Source organism: Penicillium daleae, assembly GCF_028827525.1.
Source record: "Penicillium daleae strain IBT 16125 chromosome Unknown utg000009l_segment0_segment0, whole genome shotgun sequence".
Classification (NCBI taxonomy): Eukaryota; Fungi; Ascomycota; class Eurotiomycetes; order Eurotiales; family Aspergillaceae; genus Penicillium; species Penicillium daleae.
The window spans coordinates 2,098,533-2,114,859 of NW_026623157.1; the positions used below are offsets into that span (position 1 = coordinate 2,098,533).

The 16,327-nt window shown below is 52.9% G+C and overlaps 7 protein-coding genes across 7 annotated transcripts; 3 read left to right on the top strand and 4 right to left on the bottom strand.

The window, feature by feature from the left end:
* Positions 1-64: 64 nt before the first annotated feature.
* On the bottom strand, positions 65-889 carry N7458_011900 (putative vesicle transport v-SNARE protein Gos1; the record flags this gene model as incomplete). The annotated part of the gene is made up of 3 exons (XM_056915282.1): positions 65-568; positions 641-754; positions 827-889. 3 exons carry the CDS (start codon positions 887-889, stop codon positions 65-67), a joined length of 681 nt encoding a protein of 226 aa, XP_056760036.1.
* A 377-nt stretch (positions 890-1,266) lies between these two features.
* N7458_011901 (60S ribosomal protein uL29) lies at positions 1,267-2,154 on the top strand (the record flags this gene model as incomplete). The annotated part of the gene is made up of 4 exons (XM_056915283.1): positions 1,267-1,269; positions 1,328-1,467; positions 1,749-1,974; positions 2,149-2,154. 4 exons carry the CDS (start codon positions 1,267-1,269, stop codon positions 2,152-2,154), a joined length of 375 nt encoding a protein of 124 aa, XP_056760037.1.
* A 582-nt stretch (positions 2,155-2,736) lies between these two features.
* Positions 2,737-6,125, bottom strand: N7458_011902 (mediator of RNA polymerase II transcription subunit 16; the record flags this gene model as incomplete). Its single annotated transcript, XM_056915284.1, has 11 exons — positions 2,737-3,164; positions 3,188-3,499; positions 3,567-3,698; positions 3,756-4,022; positions 4,084-4,194; positions 4,250-4,369; positions 4,428-4,653; positions 4,707-5,176; positions 5,239-5,482; positions 5,559-5,904; positions 5,977-6,125. 11 exons carry the CDS (start codon positions 6,123-6,125, stop codon positions 2,737-2,739), a joined length of 2,805 nt encoding a protein of 934 aa, XP_056760038.1.
* A 1,419-nt stretch (positions 6,126-7,544) lies between these two features.
* Positions 7,545-9,318, top strand: N7458_011903 (putative SIR2 family histone deacetylase (Hst4); the record flags this gene model as incomplete). Its single annotated transcript, XM_056915285.1, has 2 exons — positions 7,545-7,866; positions 7,946-9,318. 2 exons carry the CDS (start codon positions 7,545-7,547, stop codon positions 9,316-9,318), a joined length of 1,695 nt encoding a protein of 564 aa, XP_056760039.1.
* A 913-nt stretch (positions 9,319-10,231) lies between these two features.
* Positions 10,232-11,328, bottom strand: cbfA (uncharacterized protein; the record flags this gene model as incomplete). The annotated part of the gene is made up of 3 exons (XM_056915286.1): positions 10,232-10,784; positions 10,924-11,057; positions 11,176-11,328. 3 exons carry the CDS (start codon positions 11,326-11,328, stop codon positions 10,232-10,234), a joined length of 840 nt encoding a protein of 279 aa, XP_056760040.1.
* Positions 11,329-11,977: 649 nt separating this feature from the next.
* Positions 11,978-13,730, bottom strand: N7458_011905 (GNL3/Grn1 family GTP-binding protein; the record flags this gene model as incomplete). The annotated part of the gene is made up of 3 exons (XM_056915287.1): positions 11,978-13,468; positions 13,560-13,654; positions 13,718-13,730. 3 exons carry the CDS (start codon positions 13,728-13,730, stop codon positions 11,978-11,980), a joined length of 1,599 nt encoding a protein of 532 aa, XP_056760041.1.
* A 405-nt stretch (positions 13,731-14,135) lies between these two features.
* Positions 14,136-15,050, top strand: N7458_011906 (HAD family hydrolase; the record flags this gene model as incomplete). Its single annotated transcript, XM_056915288.1, has 4 exons — positions 14,136-14,235; positions 14,306-14,327; positions 14,389-14,498; positions 14,569-15,050. The coding sequence occupies 4 exons, from the start codon at positions 14,136-14,138 to the stop codon at positions 15,048-15,050; spliced, it is 714 nt and encodes a 237-aa protein (XP_056760042.1).
* Positions 15,051-16,327: the final 1,277 nt, after the last annotated feature.

Sequence of the window (16,327 nt, forward strand, 5' to 3'; positions counted from 1 at the left end):
AAAATGAAACTTGAGTCGGAGCACAATAACAACGAAGCAAATCGCCGAGACGAGTCCAGCCCGCCTACCGGAAGAAAACTAGCATCAGAAAGCAGAATCCAATAAAGCAGCCTAGGATGATAGCATCTCTCCGCTTCTTGGTTCCAATCTTCCCAATCAAGTAGTTCATACCGGGCACCTGGCTCGCAGCGCCGACGATCCGCCTGTTGATGCTGGCGATAGTTTCACGCTGGATTCCGAAGTTCTCGTTAATGGCATATGCCTGGCTGAGCACGCCGTCAATCATGTTATGGCTGTTCTCGACTCGCCCCCGCTCTTCGAGCATGTAGTCGGCCTCAGCCGCGCCGGGATTGGAGGAGCGGTAGGCATCGATGTCAGAGCGGACGTTGGAAAGTAGATTGGCGCGGTCGCGCGACTCGGCGATAGCGGACGTCAACCGTTGGAGCTCCCGGCGGTGGTCGGCCAGGACTTCGCGGTGGCGGGCGAGGTTGTTCTGTTTAAGGGCGGAGGAGGTAAGGGTAGCTTCAGAGTCGAGGAGGCGAGAGAGTTGAGAGATGAGGGATTCTCGCTGTGTCAGACAATCAGTCATGTTTCTTGCTCTCCATCAGGCTTCACGGGGGGATGCCAGGCGTGGACGTACTCGTTCAAGGAGGTCTTTCAACTGGGACTCGAGCCTTAGCTCTTCCTCTGTGGGTGAAGGTGGTGGCTTGGTGAGAGAGCTGAATTGTGCGTATGTATGGAAGAGCTGCTCGGTCTAGTTATAGCGGTTCATATTAGTCTCAAGTATCTTGTGTATGGGATCATATCCTCATGAGGTATTCGGTACCTGAGTTTCTAGCGAGCGGGCTTGCTGCCGAAGCTGTGCCCATCCAGAGCCCGTGGATGTCATGATGTGCTGGTGGTAGATAGTTCACAGGAATTCTCAGACAACACCGAATCGATTCACTCGTTCTCTCTCGCCCATTTAAACCCCGGACATGCCAGAGCAAGGCCCGCTGCCAGTCGACGTAAGTGCACCGCCAAGGAGCTAACCCAATCTGGCAAGGGGCTTGATGCCTCGACACCTCGAGACCTGACTGAATGGGTGGCAATATTCTGCCTTGAAAATCAGACATCCACACAATTTCCACTATTTTTCGCCCATCATCACGTGCCCGCTTAGTGCGACCAACTCGCTTAGCCCTAGTCCCACAACCACAATTTGGTCCATCGGACATCTTCAATTCTCAACGCCGACAACCCAGCACACACAACAAAGCCGCCACCATGGTATGTTCGACGACAATCGCTTCCTGTGGAATCTCGCGCTGATGGAATTTACGTCTAGTCGTCCAAGGTCAAGGCTGGTCAGCTCTGGGGAAAGAACAAGGAGGAGCTCTCCAAGCAGCTCGAGGAGTTGAAGACCGAGCTTAACCAGCTCCGCGTCCAGAAGATCGCCAACGGCGCTTCTACCAAGACCCAGAGAATGTGCGTACATCGAGTTCCGACATCCTTACACCACTACACTTTCTACGGATGGATTTCTGCGACGAACGACCGGGATCGGGGTATCGTGCGATGAGAGAATCGCGCACCGGACAACCACAACGAAAATTTCACCAGACGACAAATTTCGCACCGACAATCCCAACGACATACCAAATATCCCAGAAGAACGTCGCAGAAAGAGAAATACCCATCGCAATCCGCAATTCATATCGAAATTTCTCAAGATCGTACACTGACCTGTGACTTTTTCTCATCTACAGCTCCGAGGTTCGCAAGTCGATCGCTCGCGTTCTCACCGTCATCAACGCCAACCAGCGCGCTCAGCTGCGTCTGTTCTACAAGAACAAGAAGTACATCCCTCTGGACCTCCGCCCCAAGCTCACCCGTGAGCTCCGCCGCCGGCTCACCAAGTTCGAGGCTACCCGGACCACCGATCGCCAGCGCAAGCGCGAGATCCACTTCCCCCAGCGGAAGTACGCCGTTAAGGTATGAGAGACACCGGCAGTGAATGTGGAATGGCTGTGTTAACTCGTCTGGATGTTTCTTTACAATCTCCAGACGGGATAATACACTGTCTGTCTACACTCGACACGACTGCATCCTATCGAGTACACCAGTACTTATTGGAGTAACATTATGCTAACATGTTTGTTTCAACAGGCTTAAGTGCAGAACTTTATCGGATCTGGAGTTTTGTGGGGGAAACACGGTACTTGCCCTTGGACACATTAAGCAGGATGTGTGATGTGTGGACCTGAGCAGGGTCGATTTTCTTTTTTTTTACATCCAAAAAATGGAACTTGATTGTGTATCTTAAAAAACGATGCAAATCGACTCTTGACATGACATGACACTTAGACGTCTTTCTTCTGTGGCTGAGATGGCCAGTGCTGGAATTTTGTATTGTGAATGTGCAGAGGCTCTCTATACGTGGTATTCTTCGACTCTAGCCGCTCTACGGCGCTTGGACTATTCTCCTGGTCTATTTGGTCTAGACTCATCTGAATGGCCTGTTGCATAACGTATAGGCAACCTATAGGGGTACTCGTGGCGAGTACCCCTAGTCTGTCTAAGTATACACCTCTTCGATCAAGTACTCTGTAGACGGTAGACTCTAAAGTCAATTAGTGTCCATCACGGCTCCTCATCACACCATTCTCCCATAAAATAGCAACATGCATTCCATAACTGGTCATAAACCTTTCTATGCGTTCTACCAAAGGCATATCAACATCAAAACCTACCAACCTACCCTGACCCAATAACACCCACAGCTCTCGACGCCAATGCCTGAGCACCCTGCGCACCTTCAACACCAGTCCCAGGAATCTCCATAACCCACGCACCACCACAAGCACAACTCCGAAGCAAATTAAGCCGATGCATCATCTTCGTCCAAGGACCCGTCCTCGGCCTTCCCCCATCCCCAGAGACCTCACAACAGCGCACACAGCGACGTCTCCTTAACATCTGCGCTGGTCCCGCAGTATCTAGACTCGCAGCCAAAGGCCGCAGAGGCAGCTTCATCAAGATATCAACGTCACGACGCTTCCGATACGCCACCGTTCGGGGATCATCCCCAAACCCGAGCCAACTATAGTCACCCAGCACGATATCCTTCCGATTAATCTCCGACCGAATCGAAGGCACAGTCTGACTGAGCAGCGTCTCAACGGCTGAAACGAGAACGGGGGGATACGCGCGTTCACGAGTAATTCTTTCTCCGGGCTTGGTCGTTCGGCGTCTCCGAAGCCGGAGCCTTGGTAGGCGTGTTTGACGGCGGAGTCAACGCCTGCGAGGAACTTTTCGTAGATGTCCACGCGGACGGGGGAGGTCTCGAGGGCTTGGCAGATGTCGATGTAGTAGAAACGGGATTCGGGTTCGAGCATGGCGGGGTTTATTTGTTCGAAGCCGTTGCGGACGCCGCGGAGGCCGCGGCAGATGAAGCGCATGAAGGCGCGGGACATGCTGGAGAGGAGGATGAGGAGGGGGAGGGAGGTTGTTGTTTTGACTGGGTGGGATTCTTGTTAGGGGGATAAATGGATGGATGGGGAAAGTTTTGAGAGAGTGAAACTTACGTTTTTGGGTGAATGCTTCCGAGTCATGGAGGACGTTTTCGAAATCGTCGGCTAGATCGAAGATCTCGCTGAGGATGTAATGGGAGAAATCGAGAGCCCATCTCGTGTTTCCGAGGAGGGCATGAAGAATTCCTGGGGTTGTGTCAACAATCGATCATGGAGGTGATACTGGATTAGATCCCAGTTTACCTGAATCATGCGCCTCGGCGGGCACGTTCTTGCTATTCTGGAAGTAGGCTGCATACAGCACTGAAGAATGTCGAAGCTGCAGGATAGCCCAAGAGATAGCCGAGGACAGACTTCGCGGGTGGCTTCTTCCCTTGAAGCCCAGACTAGCTTGTAAACTTAGTGCTCGGGGGATATACGCATGTGTCAACAGCTTTTCCTGTTCGATAGTGAAGTTGCAGTTGATCGACAACGCCCGGTATACCTCGCTGAGAAATGTGGATTGGTTTTCTATTGACATCATCAGGAGGTTGTCCAGATTTTCACTAACGTAGCTTGTCCCATAACTTACCAGGGGATAGCTGACCCAGGACAATCATCAGAATGTCGTCCGTATTGGCATCACTGCCAGAGCCTCGGCTAAAAGCCAGAGTCAATGCTGCAATCGCGGCCGAGAATTTACCTATAAAAGCCGGGTTAGTGAATTGGATTGGTTCCTGGGGGTGCAAACCGCATACTCTCGTCGTAAAGACCACCACTGGATCCGAATGTGTGCTCCATCCATCTTAATCTGAGCTGCCCCTCACTGTCCAATGCCACTGCAGCGCAGGAGTTTGGAGAGAATGCGATAGAAAGACCTATATGTATCAAATTCAAGTCCTGTGGCACAAGGGTTTAGTTTTACGGCGAACATACCCGGTGTATCCATTGGGTATTGGAATCCTGCCTGGGCAAAGCAATTGACCGTGTTGGTATCATCCATCCCATTGAAAACGGTCATGGTCTTCGTCTCATAGAATGTGATGGAGCTATCATCATGGGTAAGTGCTAGTGCAGGGGCTGTAACGTGCTCTATCAAGTCCACAGAGATAATATATTTGTGTAGATGGATGTCTTCAAGTCGACGCATCTCGATTTTCGGCTATCAATGTTATCAGCATGACTCCCCAGGATAAAGTGGAATCCACATCGTACCTTGGCCTGTGCGTTACTCTTCTTCGATGCAACCTCGTCGAATTTGGGGTGGAATGTTTGTTGTGCAGAATCTAGTTGCCATCGAACAATCACACTGAGAGGGCCTTGCTGATCTGGATATTCTGGCGTGGCATGGAGGGGCTTGGAGAAGACTCCCAGAATCCAAGGACTAGTAGTAGTTGGCCCCGTAGGGCTATCAACTTGCCCTGGAATGACTTCCAGCCGGGTCAACGAGTAGACCGAGTTGGGGAATGGCAAAGGTTGATCCGAGTGCTCTTCGGAACCGAGGTTGACGTTCAGAATACTGCTGGGCATATCGATTTTATAGTGGAGGAGGCGGAGGGAAGGAATCGGCCATTTGTTAGGGCTCCTGATTGCAGTGGGGTCCCATTTGTTGGGGGTCCAAGAGACTTCTACTCGGTATAAGCAGATCTTCTGGCATACAGAGTAAGTGGCCAGCAAAATTGTTCCTAATTGGGATCTATTAGCCATCCATCGAGGTCATGATATGGAAGAGAAGGGAGAGGCCAACCTTGTGTGGCGACCATTGCTGCATGGGTCAACAACCGGTCTGAATACCCGGTATTCTTCAGTTCTGCAGGGACCTCTGCCCACTTGCCATCCATATTCTGGTACATCAATTTGATCTGGCCTGCTCGAGTGACTGAGATCAAGGAGCTTTTGCCCGCAGGGTGAGAGGGATGGGTTGGACGCCAGCGGAATGGTGAATACGCCCATCTATTGTTTAGTTTGGCTGCCTGTTGAAATGCATGGACCTTTGGGGATGTGTCAGTGTATCGGGTTATTTATATACTATCTCTCGGCTTATCAGCCACAAGCAGCAGGACCTACCTGACGACCAGGATTGAGCCACATCAGACCGACAATCTGATTACTATCGTCACTCGAATCATAGGTTGCCTGGCGCAGGCCTGTTATATTATTCAAGGCCATAAAGACCGAATATATAGACACTCGCCCCAAGCAGTCAACCACGGCCAGCTCCGACCCAGCATCGTTCCAGGAGAGATGGAGCAGCTGATTGCCATTATGGGCTTCAGTGACCGGGCCCAAAGGGAACTCGTCACTTAAGACCCATTTTCCATCTGAGGAACGGGACTGAAGATTTCGCACACATACTCGCACTCCATCGGAGGCGATGTAGGCTATGCCTCCTAGCCGGGACCAAGCCACCTTCCTGCGGAAGAGCAAATCCATGATTAGTTTTGAAATTCAGTGATATCCCAAGATCTAGCAGATAGTCACTTACTGGCGACAGCCCAGCAGGCGCATCTCATCGAGACATTGGGGCAGCCCTTTGGTGGGCGGGGCCGGTGCCGGGGGTAACCCCAGATCCAAGGAATGACCCTCACCGAAGAGGTCGTCGACATTGATAGCTTCCTCCATGATCAATGGCATTGCGAACAATCACAAAAGGCCACTCAAAGGGTCCGGCTGTCATGCAGAGGGTCACTGGAGCCCACCCTGCATGGCTGACGGGGGTCACTGCTAGGAATGCCAATCTGTTGCGGGGACCGTTGGCGGTGTTGATATGGCGAGAACCGGGATCAATAAGCGCCGCCAGGGATCGGATTCACTGTAGTCACAATTGGTCCTTGGTAATTGTAGCGGCGTGATATCCGGAATATAAATTGAGAAGTATCAGATTAGTATCTCGCGGGAGATGGATGATGTTGTATAGATCAGTTTGGTCTTTGATTGACTTGAGGCATTCGCAGCGCTCCCCATTTTGGTTGTGACCCTCCCCGTGACTCTCCCGTGACTCGGCCGGACTTCGCGCTGACTCAGCCAGACTGATGCGGGTCCAAGTAACCTATAGCACGTGACCTGACTGGTAGCCCTGCCAACCATGATCCACCAATTAGAAACGACGTTCAGTCCCACATCTAGCTAGGCCAATCAGCGTGCTGCACCATGAAAACCGTCGGGACGAGCACAAAGCAAAGCAACCGTGAAAAGTGAAAACAGAGCCGCCCGCAGGACAAACAAGCAAAAGAATGAATGAACATCCAGAAGAGAAGAATACTGTAGATTGCAATTCGTGATATATCGCTACCATATTCTAGAGATATAACACCTCTTCCACCGAGCTCCCAAGATCCCAGGACTTTGATCAATCTCCGAAACAGTGTCCTCCTATTTCCCTCGTCCATCCGGTCGAGCCCAGTTCGACGTTACTTTGCATCAAAACAAGCGCATCATCGAGTCCCCGCCGGTGGTGCACATACCAACAACCCGACTGTCAGTCCTTTTTTCCATCAAATCTCCGCGATCTTCTCTCCTCTTTCGCAACAACCACATTCCACAACTGTTCCCTCCCAAATAAAAAGAGTCGACGAGGTTTCTTTTTTCTTGGTTCTCGCTGGGCCCGTGTCCCTTTTTGACTCTTTCTCTCTACCCCCATATTTCCCGCTATTCTCTGCTCCTCTCCCTCAGTATCATCGAGCACCGACAGCTGACCTCATCGTCTGCAACTTCTCCCTTTTCCAACCCTCCTCCCCTTCTGCATCTTCCAACTCTCAACCTCCCCCCTCCCTACAATTCCTCATCTAGTTGGAGCTTCCAAATCCTTCCCATGTGACGCGTACATGTTCCAGCAGCTCTACATGATTCTACCTGTCCCAATTTCTCTGATTCGTGTGTTCCGACGAGCGGCCTGATCTCCTCCCCCCCCCCCCCCCCTCCTGGCCCCTCTCCCGAGTGTGTCCACCGCGGGTCAATTTCCCTCCGGCAGCATCACCCAACCCTTTTTTTTTTTCTCCTTCCGCCTACCACCTCTTGTTACTTCCACGACGGAGACTCGCAATCTTCTCCGTCATGGAAGGAATAGACTATGATCTGTCAGACGTTTCGGACTTGAGCTCCGTGCCCTCGTCGTTGCGGTCCACGCCTGAGCCGGCCACCCGGTACCTGACGCCGTCATCCCAGGACGCTGAGGATTCGACGCGCCAAGACTGCCCTCCGCCCGCGAAGAAGCGGAGGCGCAACCCCCTGCCCAAAGAGCGCACCACGCAGTATCTCGACCTGTCCAAGTCATCTTACGAGCAGCAAGATCAGGTGAAACTGCTCGTCGACAGCCTCCGCCACCAAAAGGACATTGTCGCCATTGCCGGCGCCGGCATCTCCACATCGGCGGGTAGTAAGTTTTTCGCCCACCTTTCCCCGATACCCGCGCTGCACGTCGCACGTCGAAACTTAAGCTAACCGCCCACCGACAGTCCCCGATTTTCGCTCCACTGATGGCCTGTTCAAGTCCTTGCAGAAGAAGCACAACCTCAAGGCTTCCGGCAAGCTACTCTTTGATGCTGCCGTCTATCAGGATGATGCCCTGACCGGCCCCTTCCATGAATTGGTGCGGTCGCTGTCGGTTGAAGCGGCCAAGTGCCAGCCCACCAAGTTCCACGAAATGCTCGCCAGCCTCGGGAAGGAGAACCGGCTCAAGCGACTGTACACCCAGAACATCGACGGCCTCGAGACGTCAATGCAACCTTTAGAGACCGAGATCCCTCTCAGCGTCAAAGGTCGCTGGCCGATCACAATCCAACTCCATGGCAGTATCACCAAGATGGTGTGCCAGAAGTGTCGCCATCTCCAGAACCTAGAACCGGAAAAGTTCTGTGAAGCCGATCCACCTGATTGCGAAGAATGTGCGGGCAATGACCGAGCCCGAATTGGAGCAGGTCAACGGAGCCACGGTGTTGGGCGCATGCGCCCGCGTATCGTCCTCTATAACGAACATAACCCCGACGAAGAGGCGATCACATCCGTCATGAATGCTGATATCAAGTCCCGCCCTCGCGTTCTCATCGTTGCAGGTACAAGTCTGAAGATTCCCGGTGTCCGACGCCTTGTGAAGAGTCTATGCACGGTCATCCGTAGCCGCAAGGACGGCGTGACTATGTTCATCAACAACGAGCCGCCCGCAGGCAAGGAGTTTGATAATTGTTTTGATCTCATTGTACAAGGCTCTACCGACGATGTGGCGGATCTGGTCAAGCTGAAGAGCTGGAAGGATCCCCAACCCTACGCCATGCCGCTGCCAGAGCCGGTATTTGGAATCAAGCCTGGCTCCGACGAGGAGTTCTCCTCTTCCGATTCCGAACAGAAGGTGGCTGTGGTCATCACCTCCACACCCAAGAAGCGTCCTCGCATCGATACTGGCTTGATGACGCCGTCCTCCTCTTACGATGAGCAACCCGTGGCTAAGAAGCTCACCCAGCGAACCATCACCAACCCAGCCAGCAGCGGTAAGAGCCTCAGCAGCCTACTCAAGAAAGCGGATGGCAAGGCACCTGCGCCAGCCAAGGGAGGCCGCAAACCCGCGGCAAAGGCTGGACCCAAGAAGCGTACCGGCAAGCCCAAGGCCGCGCCTCCCGCTACCCAGTTAATTTCCTCCTTCGCCACAGTCAGCAAGGCGAACATGGTCTCCGTCACCATCGACAAGAAGATTGACCCGGCCGAGCCCATGCGTTGTCTGCCACCTGGTGCAGCTCGAGCTAATAGCTCAATCAAACCATCCCTGATATTCCCTGGACTCAAGGCCGGCGTTGACGCGCACCCAGTCGAGGAAGTGACCACTGCATCCTCCTGATTCTCACGCCTCCTTCCAATTTCTTTTCATTCTCAACCCCTCTACCTTATTTTCCATTAACCCATCATGGGATGCATAACGGTGTCCACGGAATTGATTTTTTCTTCCCCTACGTTGTGGGCTTTTTCTTCTCAACCCGCTCCTTTCGTCCTTCGGGACAATGTCGAGCAGTCCTCCCCCCTTTTTTACCATTCATCCGTCCTTCGCAAGATACCAACGATAGACTACGGATCAGTTGCATGAGGTGGCGTTGGCGTTTTCAGTCCTGGGTGACTGTTTTATTTCTTGTTTTAGGGGTGCATAGCCCTGGGAAGGTTCATGATTGTGCTGCTGTTGTTGTGGAGCTTGCGAGCTCGATTATTATCTTCCTTCGGGCATCTGGGTCGTGGCGGATGCCTGCTCGTTTTATTTCTGATACGATTATGAAGAAGTTAATACCTGTGATAATGCAAGTGAGCTATAATGCTCCGAGATTTTCAAGATGATCTTGGTATATGTTTTGTAGTAGGCTAGTATTTCCGAAGGGATGCATATCTACATGCGTCATGGGGATCTCTAGCTCTTCAATCTCTTGCAAGATTGCCCGGGCCATGCAGTGTCCATCTCACGTCTGTCAGGGATATAGAGGTATGCTTGTCCAATTGCCCGACGCAGGCTTACCTGGCCTGAAGGCTCAATGGAGATGGGATACAGTCAACTGTCTTGCGGAAGAGATGTAGCCACAGCATCCACGGACAGCCAATGCTCCAGCTTCAAACTAAATCGCATGAACCAAGTCGTCATTATGTATATCCAATGGATTTCTATAGCAACGGTGAACCCTTCCAAAGACATCACCTTTCAAAAGACATCCCCTAAACCAGAAAACCCATTCAAGCCAACCTCATTTTTCCCCAAGTATCCCCGGGCTTCCTTAGCCAAGTCCCAGGTCATCCCGCAACTGACTAGCAGGCCCATCATCATCATCATCCGTCTCATCAGCATCAGGATCCATCCGCCTACGCGCCCCATCCAAATCCTCCACCCGATCAACATCCTCCTCACCCCTCCCCGCCTCATCCTCCTCATCCTCATCCTCAGCTTCCTCCCCCTCAGCTTCCTCCTCTTCCTCATCACCCTCATCCTCAACTTCATCCTCCTCCTGCGTCTCATCACCATCGACCTGTCCCGCACCGCCACCACTCTCATCCCCATCGCGCTTCACCCGCTTCGCCGGGTTATCCTCCATCTCGACATCCTCGCCCTCGGCCCGGGTCGTAGATGCTCCCACCGCGGCGGTGGAGTCACCGTCGCCAGTACCGCCGTTGGCATCGGCCTTCTTGGCCTTGCGCTTGTCGGCTTTGATTTCGGTGTAGGCTTCGAGTTCTTGTTCGAGGCGCGGGCGGAAGGAGTCGAGTTCTAGTTCGGAGAGGGCGTTGAAGACGTCTGCGGGGGCGACGGTGCGTTTGAGGGTTGCGTCGTTGGCACTGGGCGGGAAGTGGATGGTTAGTTCGGGTTTCCCTTTGCGAATTGCGAACCACAGTCTGGTATTGTAGGTGGTGGAAACCATGATGGGTTCTGGCCAGATGTAGGAAGTATGGAACAGAGAAGAAATGGGTTACGTACTGCGACGAAAGGTAGGACACGAAAACAGTCGCAGCTTTTTGGATAGCCAGGACGGCATCCTTTTGTATCGTTGTGTTGGGCGGGAGCACAGATTTCGCCAGACGGATTGTCAGCGAGCGCGGGAGGAGGTAGTCCTATACAGCGAAGGAGAGGTCATTGTATTAGTTTTCGGTCTGCAAAGACATCCTCTTGTCTTGATGCCTTCTCAACACGCCACATAATGGGTTCAAGGTGAGGGTATGATCCGCTTACATCGACGCTGACACCTAGCTCTGCCCGAGCCTTAATCTGTTGCTCCGTCGCGGTGATGGGCTTGTCGGCGGTGCTCTGCACTTGCGGAGATAACTGCGACGGCTCATCTGTTTCGGCCGGCGTTGCCGATGAAGTAGATTTGCGCGGCGGCATGGTGATTCTGTTGTGGATTGGACTTGTGTCCTTTCCTTTCGGTGGTGGAGCTTTTGTAGATGGTGTTGGTTCTTGGTGATTGGAATTGGATATATGTCGCACTTTATCTGTGCCCAGTTCGGGCAAGGATAGCTAAATCCCGATATCGCTGGGATTGTTACAGATCTTGCGTGCTGAGTGGTGAGGTAGGTGGTTTGAAGGGTGGCGGGTTGAGGCGAACGCGAAATCCCGCGACGCGAGTTGACTTTCGGGAGCGCAGTGGGGAGGGGACTGCACTGGGTCATCGAGGCGTGGTAGACCCCATGCATCGGTGATACGTGCAGATTTTACTTTGGACTGCGCGAGTTAGTTTCTATGGCAAGGAATAACTCGAGTACAGGCTATGGACTCGTTTGCGTATCCTCAAGTAAATGTCTCAGTATTGATGCCCAATTGAATTCGCTACTTCTCGTAGATAGAGTATGGACAAATGCCTGAATTGAAACAAATTCAAACGACAAAGAAATAATGAAAAATATAAAAACCATCCATCATCCAAGAAGATTAAACGCCCACTTTTTGGTATCCAAGAAATCTAAAACGAGAATGGATGACTTCGTAACAGGAGTAGTAAATCGAAAGACTCGACCTCCAACAAAAGACAGCCCGTTTATTCGGCCATCTCCTCGTCATCGCCCTCGCCATTGCCCCAAAGGCCTTCGATCTTGAATTCCTTCGCCCACTCCGTGACAACCTGTACATTGTCCACGGGTCCAGTGCTAGGCTCCGCGGTCTCGGCTGCAGACCCGGCGACGGGCAAGACGGGGGCATTGGCCCAGCCTTGGATGCGGCCATCACGCCAGTCGTTGATGACGGTCATAGCAGCGCTCTCAACGTTGGGAACACCACGTTTGCCGAGACGTCCACGCTTGCGGGCCACCTGGACCAGGAAGTCGGTGGTCTTGTCTCCGGTCGGGAACAGGGTGGTGATGCCGTACACCTCGAGCATCTTGTTGATCAAAGTCTCCGAGGACGAGAGACGCTTAATCAGCAGGTTGACAGCGGCAACAGGATCTTCGATCTGCTTGGGAGGGATGGCGTTGAGCAGGACCAGGCGAGCCTGCTCGTTCTCCTTGGCCTTATTGCTGGTCTTGCCACCCGCGCTGGGGAAGACGATACCGGGCGAGTCAATCAGCTTGAGCTTGTTGTCGAGCTTGACGCTACGCAGGGAGGTGGTGACACCAGCCTCGGCGCCGGTCGGGCAGGCATTACTGGAGCCCTTGTTCAGGCGAGCGGTCAAGGCGTTAATCACGGACGACTTGCCCACGTTGGGGTAACCGATGACACCGACGGAGATGGATCGCTTCAGTTGCTTGCTGTGCGCGTAGGACTTGAGGGCACGGAAGAGAGTCTCCGAGGTACCCTTGACGGTCAATTGCTTGTGGTCGAAGCTGTGGGCGTTGGGAGCGCCGCTTGACGCCTTCAGAGGGAGGGTAGGGAAGTAGCGGCGCAGGTGGATCAACCAGGCCTTGAGGACTGGTGCGGGGACAAGATCAATCTTGTTCAGAATGAGAATCAATCGCTTGGAGCCAGCATCGGCAGCCATGATCTCCCGCTCGACCTCCTTCGAGCGGGTGCCCTCGGGATCGCGTGCATCGAGCACGTACAGCACCACATCAGCCGCATCCGTAACCGTCTTGAAGACCTTGTCGAATTGACGCCGTGAGCTCTCCTTGGTAGGGTTCTGTAGGCTGCCTAGCGTCGCAGCGTCCTCAAATGTCACACCCAGCTCCTCTTCGTCCTCATCCATCTCGTCGTCGTCGTCGCCCATCTCCTCATCCTCACTCTCGTTCTCGCCGTCATATTCCTGAGCACGGGCCCGGGCAGAAGCAAGTAGCGCCGCCATGGGGTTTGACTCGTCACCATCAGCGACCATATCATCATCCAGCAGATCATCCTCCACAATGTCCACCGCCGCCTGCGGGCCACCTTGGGCCTGCTTGGCCTCGATCTTGCGAGCACGAGCCTCCTCACGGATGCGCTCTTGCTCCTCAGTCTTCAGACGCTTCTTCTCTTCGATATCATGGAGGAGCTTGTCCTTGAACGGGAACAGGTTGGGGATACCCGGGTCCTTCTTGATCTTAGACCGCCATTCGGGGTTCTGTGAAAAGAAAAGTGTAAGAATGGTTTCCGCACATGGGAATCTCGAGGAAGAAAAATCCCTGAATCCAAAAGATGCATGGTTCAATTACCTTCTTTGCGAGCTTCTTCTGCTTCCTTTGTTTCGCAACAGCAGCCTTCTCAATCTTGTGCCTCAGACGGACTGGCACCCGCTTTGAATTCTTGCCTGCAATACGTTAGAAAAATGATCTGAGAGTCTGAGAATGATTCAGAGAGACAAGGGACCCACCAAGCTTGACCATCTTGCCTGTATACCAATTCTCACTGAATAGAGACTAAAAAAGGCACACCGGTACAGTGTCTAGTGCTCCGCCAAATCGAGTCGAAAAAGTTGAGCGCCAAGATTTCGATAAGCGGAGAAATACAAATGCCGATCACCGATCCGCGGCGGCGGGACAACTACTACATACGTCCGTACCGCAAGATGTCGCGAAGCCTGGATATCATCTTCCTCTGCCCTTTCTTTTCTGCCTTTCTTTTCTGCCTTTCTTTTCTCACTTTCTTTTAAGGACATAGACATAGATTTCCTTTCTTTGCATTCACATAATTACATTGCATACACTACACCTACTGTTCGATCCCATTCGAACGGTTTTTTCCAACTGCAACCTCTCTATCTCGTCTCCCCGCAGAACCCCTCCCCCGCCATGTCCTCCGCGACAGAAACATTCTCTGCACCTGCAGAGGTCCACACCTTTGATGGGCTTCTCTCCGACTTTGATGGTACAATTGTCGACTCTACAGATGGTATGAAGTCTCTGTTTACGACTATCAACTCCACTGTGATGCGGAAGCTAACTATACCTTTTCCCAACAGCAATTGTCAAGCACTGGCACGAGTGAGTCAGCCGCAAAAATTGCCTACACTCTCGCAAAATTGCGAGTCTGACACTTATCTAGAATCGGTGCCGAGCTGGGCGTAGACCCCAAGACCATCCTAGCTACCTCGCACGGCCGACGCAGCATTGACACTCTGGGACTATACGACAAGACCAAGGCCAACTGGGAATGTACGTCTTCGAATCCTCCCAGCCCGAGCCATATAGTTTATATATGTGTTCTAACGTTCATCTCCAACAGATGTCAGCTATATTGAAGGCCGCATCCCCCAAGAATACGGCTCCGATGCCGTCGAAATCCGCGGGGGCCGTGACCTCCTCAACGCCCTCGACAACTCCTCCGCAAAATGGGGCGTCGTGACATCCGGCACTCGAGCCCTGATTGACGGCTGGCTTAGCGTACTTGGCCTCACACACCCGAAGCACCTCGTCGTCGCCGAGGATGTCGAGCTCGGCAAGCCGGACCCACAATGCTACCAGCTTGGAGCGAAGAGGATTGGGCTGGAGGGCTCGACGAACATCGTCGTGCTCGAGGATGCGCCTAGTGGGATCAAGGCGGGCAAGGCAGCCGGGTACAAGGTGATTGCGCTGTCGACGACGCACTCGATCGAGAAGATCCGCGAAGCGGGCGCGGACTGGATTGTTGAGGATTTGCGCAGCGTCGTTGTGAAGGGCGTTGTGGATGGGCAGATTCAGATTGAGATTCGGAACGCGCTGCAATAGGCGTGGACATGCGTTGGGGTATGGGGTTGCATTGGGAATACATGGTGCAGGGGTCAAGGATATTGGGCGATGTTAGGGGAGTTTGGGGGTGCTGCTGGGTGAGTTGCACAGCAGGAGAGATGGTATGGCTTGGGTTGAGATAAGCGTGCGCAGCATGTTGCACAGTAGCTGCGCGGTTGCTTTTTGGCTTGATACCGAGTCTCTGGAAGCTGGTGCACAGAACACACTCTCTCTGCCTATCGTCTCTCTCCACTATGGTGCTACCTAGTACCTTCCTTGACCTGACCTTGTTGATCTTGTACTTTCCTGTCTGCTTTGCATCTACATCTCATTGAACAAACACAAATTATACTGGCAACAAGCCAGAGTAAATAGAATTACCATACAAAGAGGAGGCATAATAGATTGTCACTTTAAGTTAGGAGGCTAGGTTGCTGAGGCCGCAGTATACAAGTCTCCCTATATGTACGTATAGATCCTACGATCTTCCGAGGCCTAGGATTTCGCAACAGACTCACCTCTGACTAACGAGACGATCCATTTAGTTCCCACTCGACGGGAGCAGGGTAACACAGTGGCCACGCCCTTTACACATTCGGGACCGGCCCTTCAATGTCTACCGAGACACCAAAGCCGAGCTTGTCCGGAACACATCTCTACACCCTGTCGATAAGACTCTTCAGCATCATCACGAACGTGATCAAACTGAAAGAGTGTAGGCATCGCGAAGGGCGTGATGTAACTCCTACCCTCATAGGCAAGAGCCTCCCTCCAACCGGACACACCGACAGACCGTAATTCTGTACATGCCTGTACGAGATCCGGAGACTCTGTACGTGATGACGACATTTGTCAGCCCTGGGCCCTACATACAGTATAGCACAGTAGACGTGACAACCAGGCTCTGGAGTCTGATTAAGGCTCGGGGTTCTTCGTCGCGGTTCGATTTCAATCGAGGCCCTTGAAACGCTGCGGGCGAGTGGTGGCGCGCAGCAGGGGTTATGATCCTTGCAGAACGGACCGCCAGTCGTAGAGCCCCGGTTGCTAAGGAGGGACGTAGGATGGCTAGTTACTGTAGCTCCAGATGTGGTACTTACTACAGTATACGTACTGTAGGTGCAGTAGTAGGTACTCCAGCTGCAGTCGAGCCAAGCAACCGAGCAACCAGCCACCAACGGCCCTGGTCTATTCCTGCGAACAGCAGTTCATGCAAATTTTGCCACCGCTGCACCCGGGTCCAGTCCAGAGGACAATTTGCCAGGATCCATCCCCCGAAG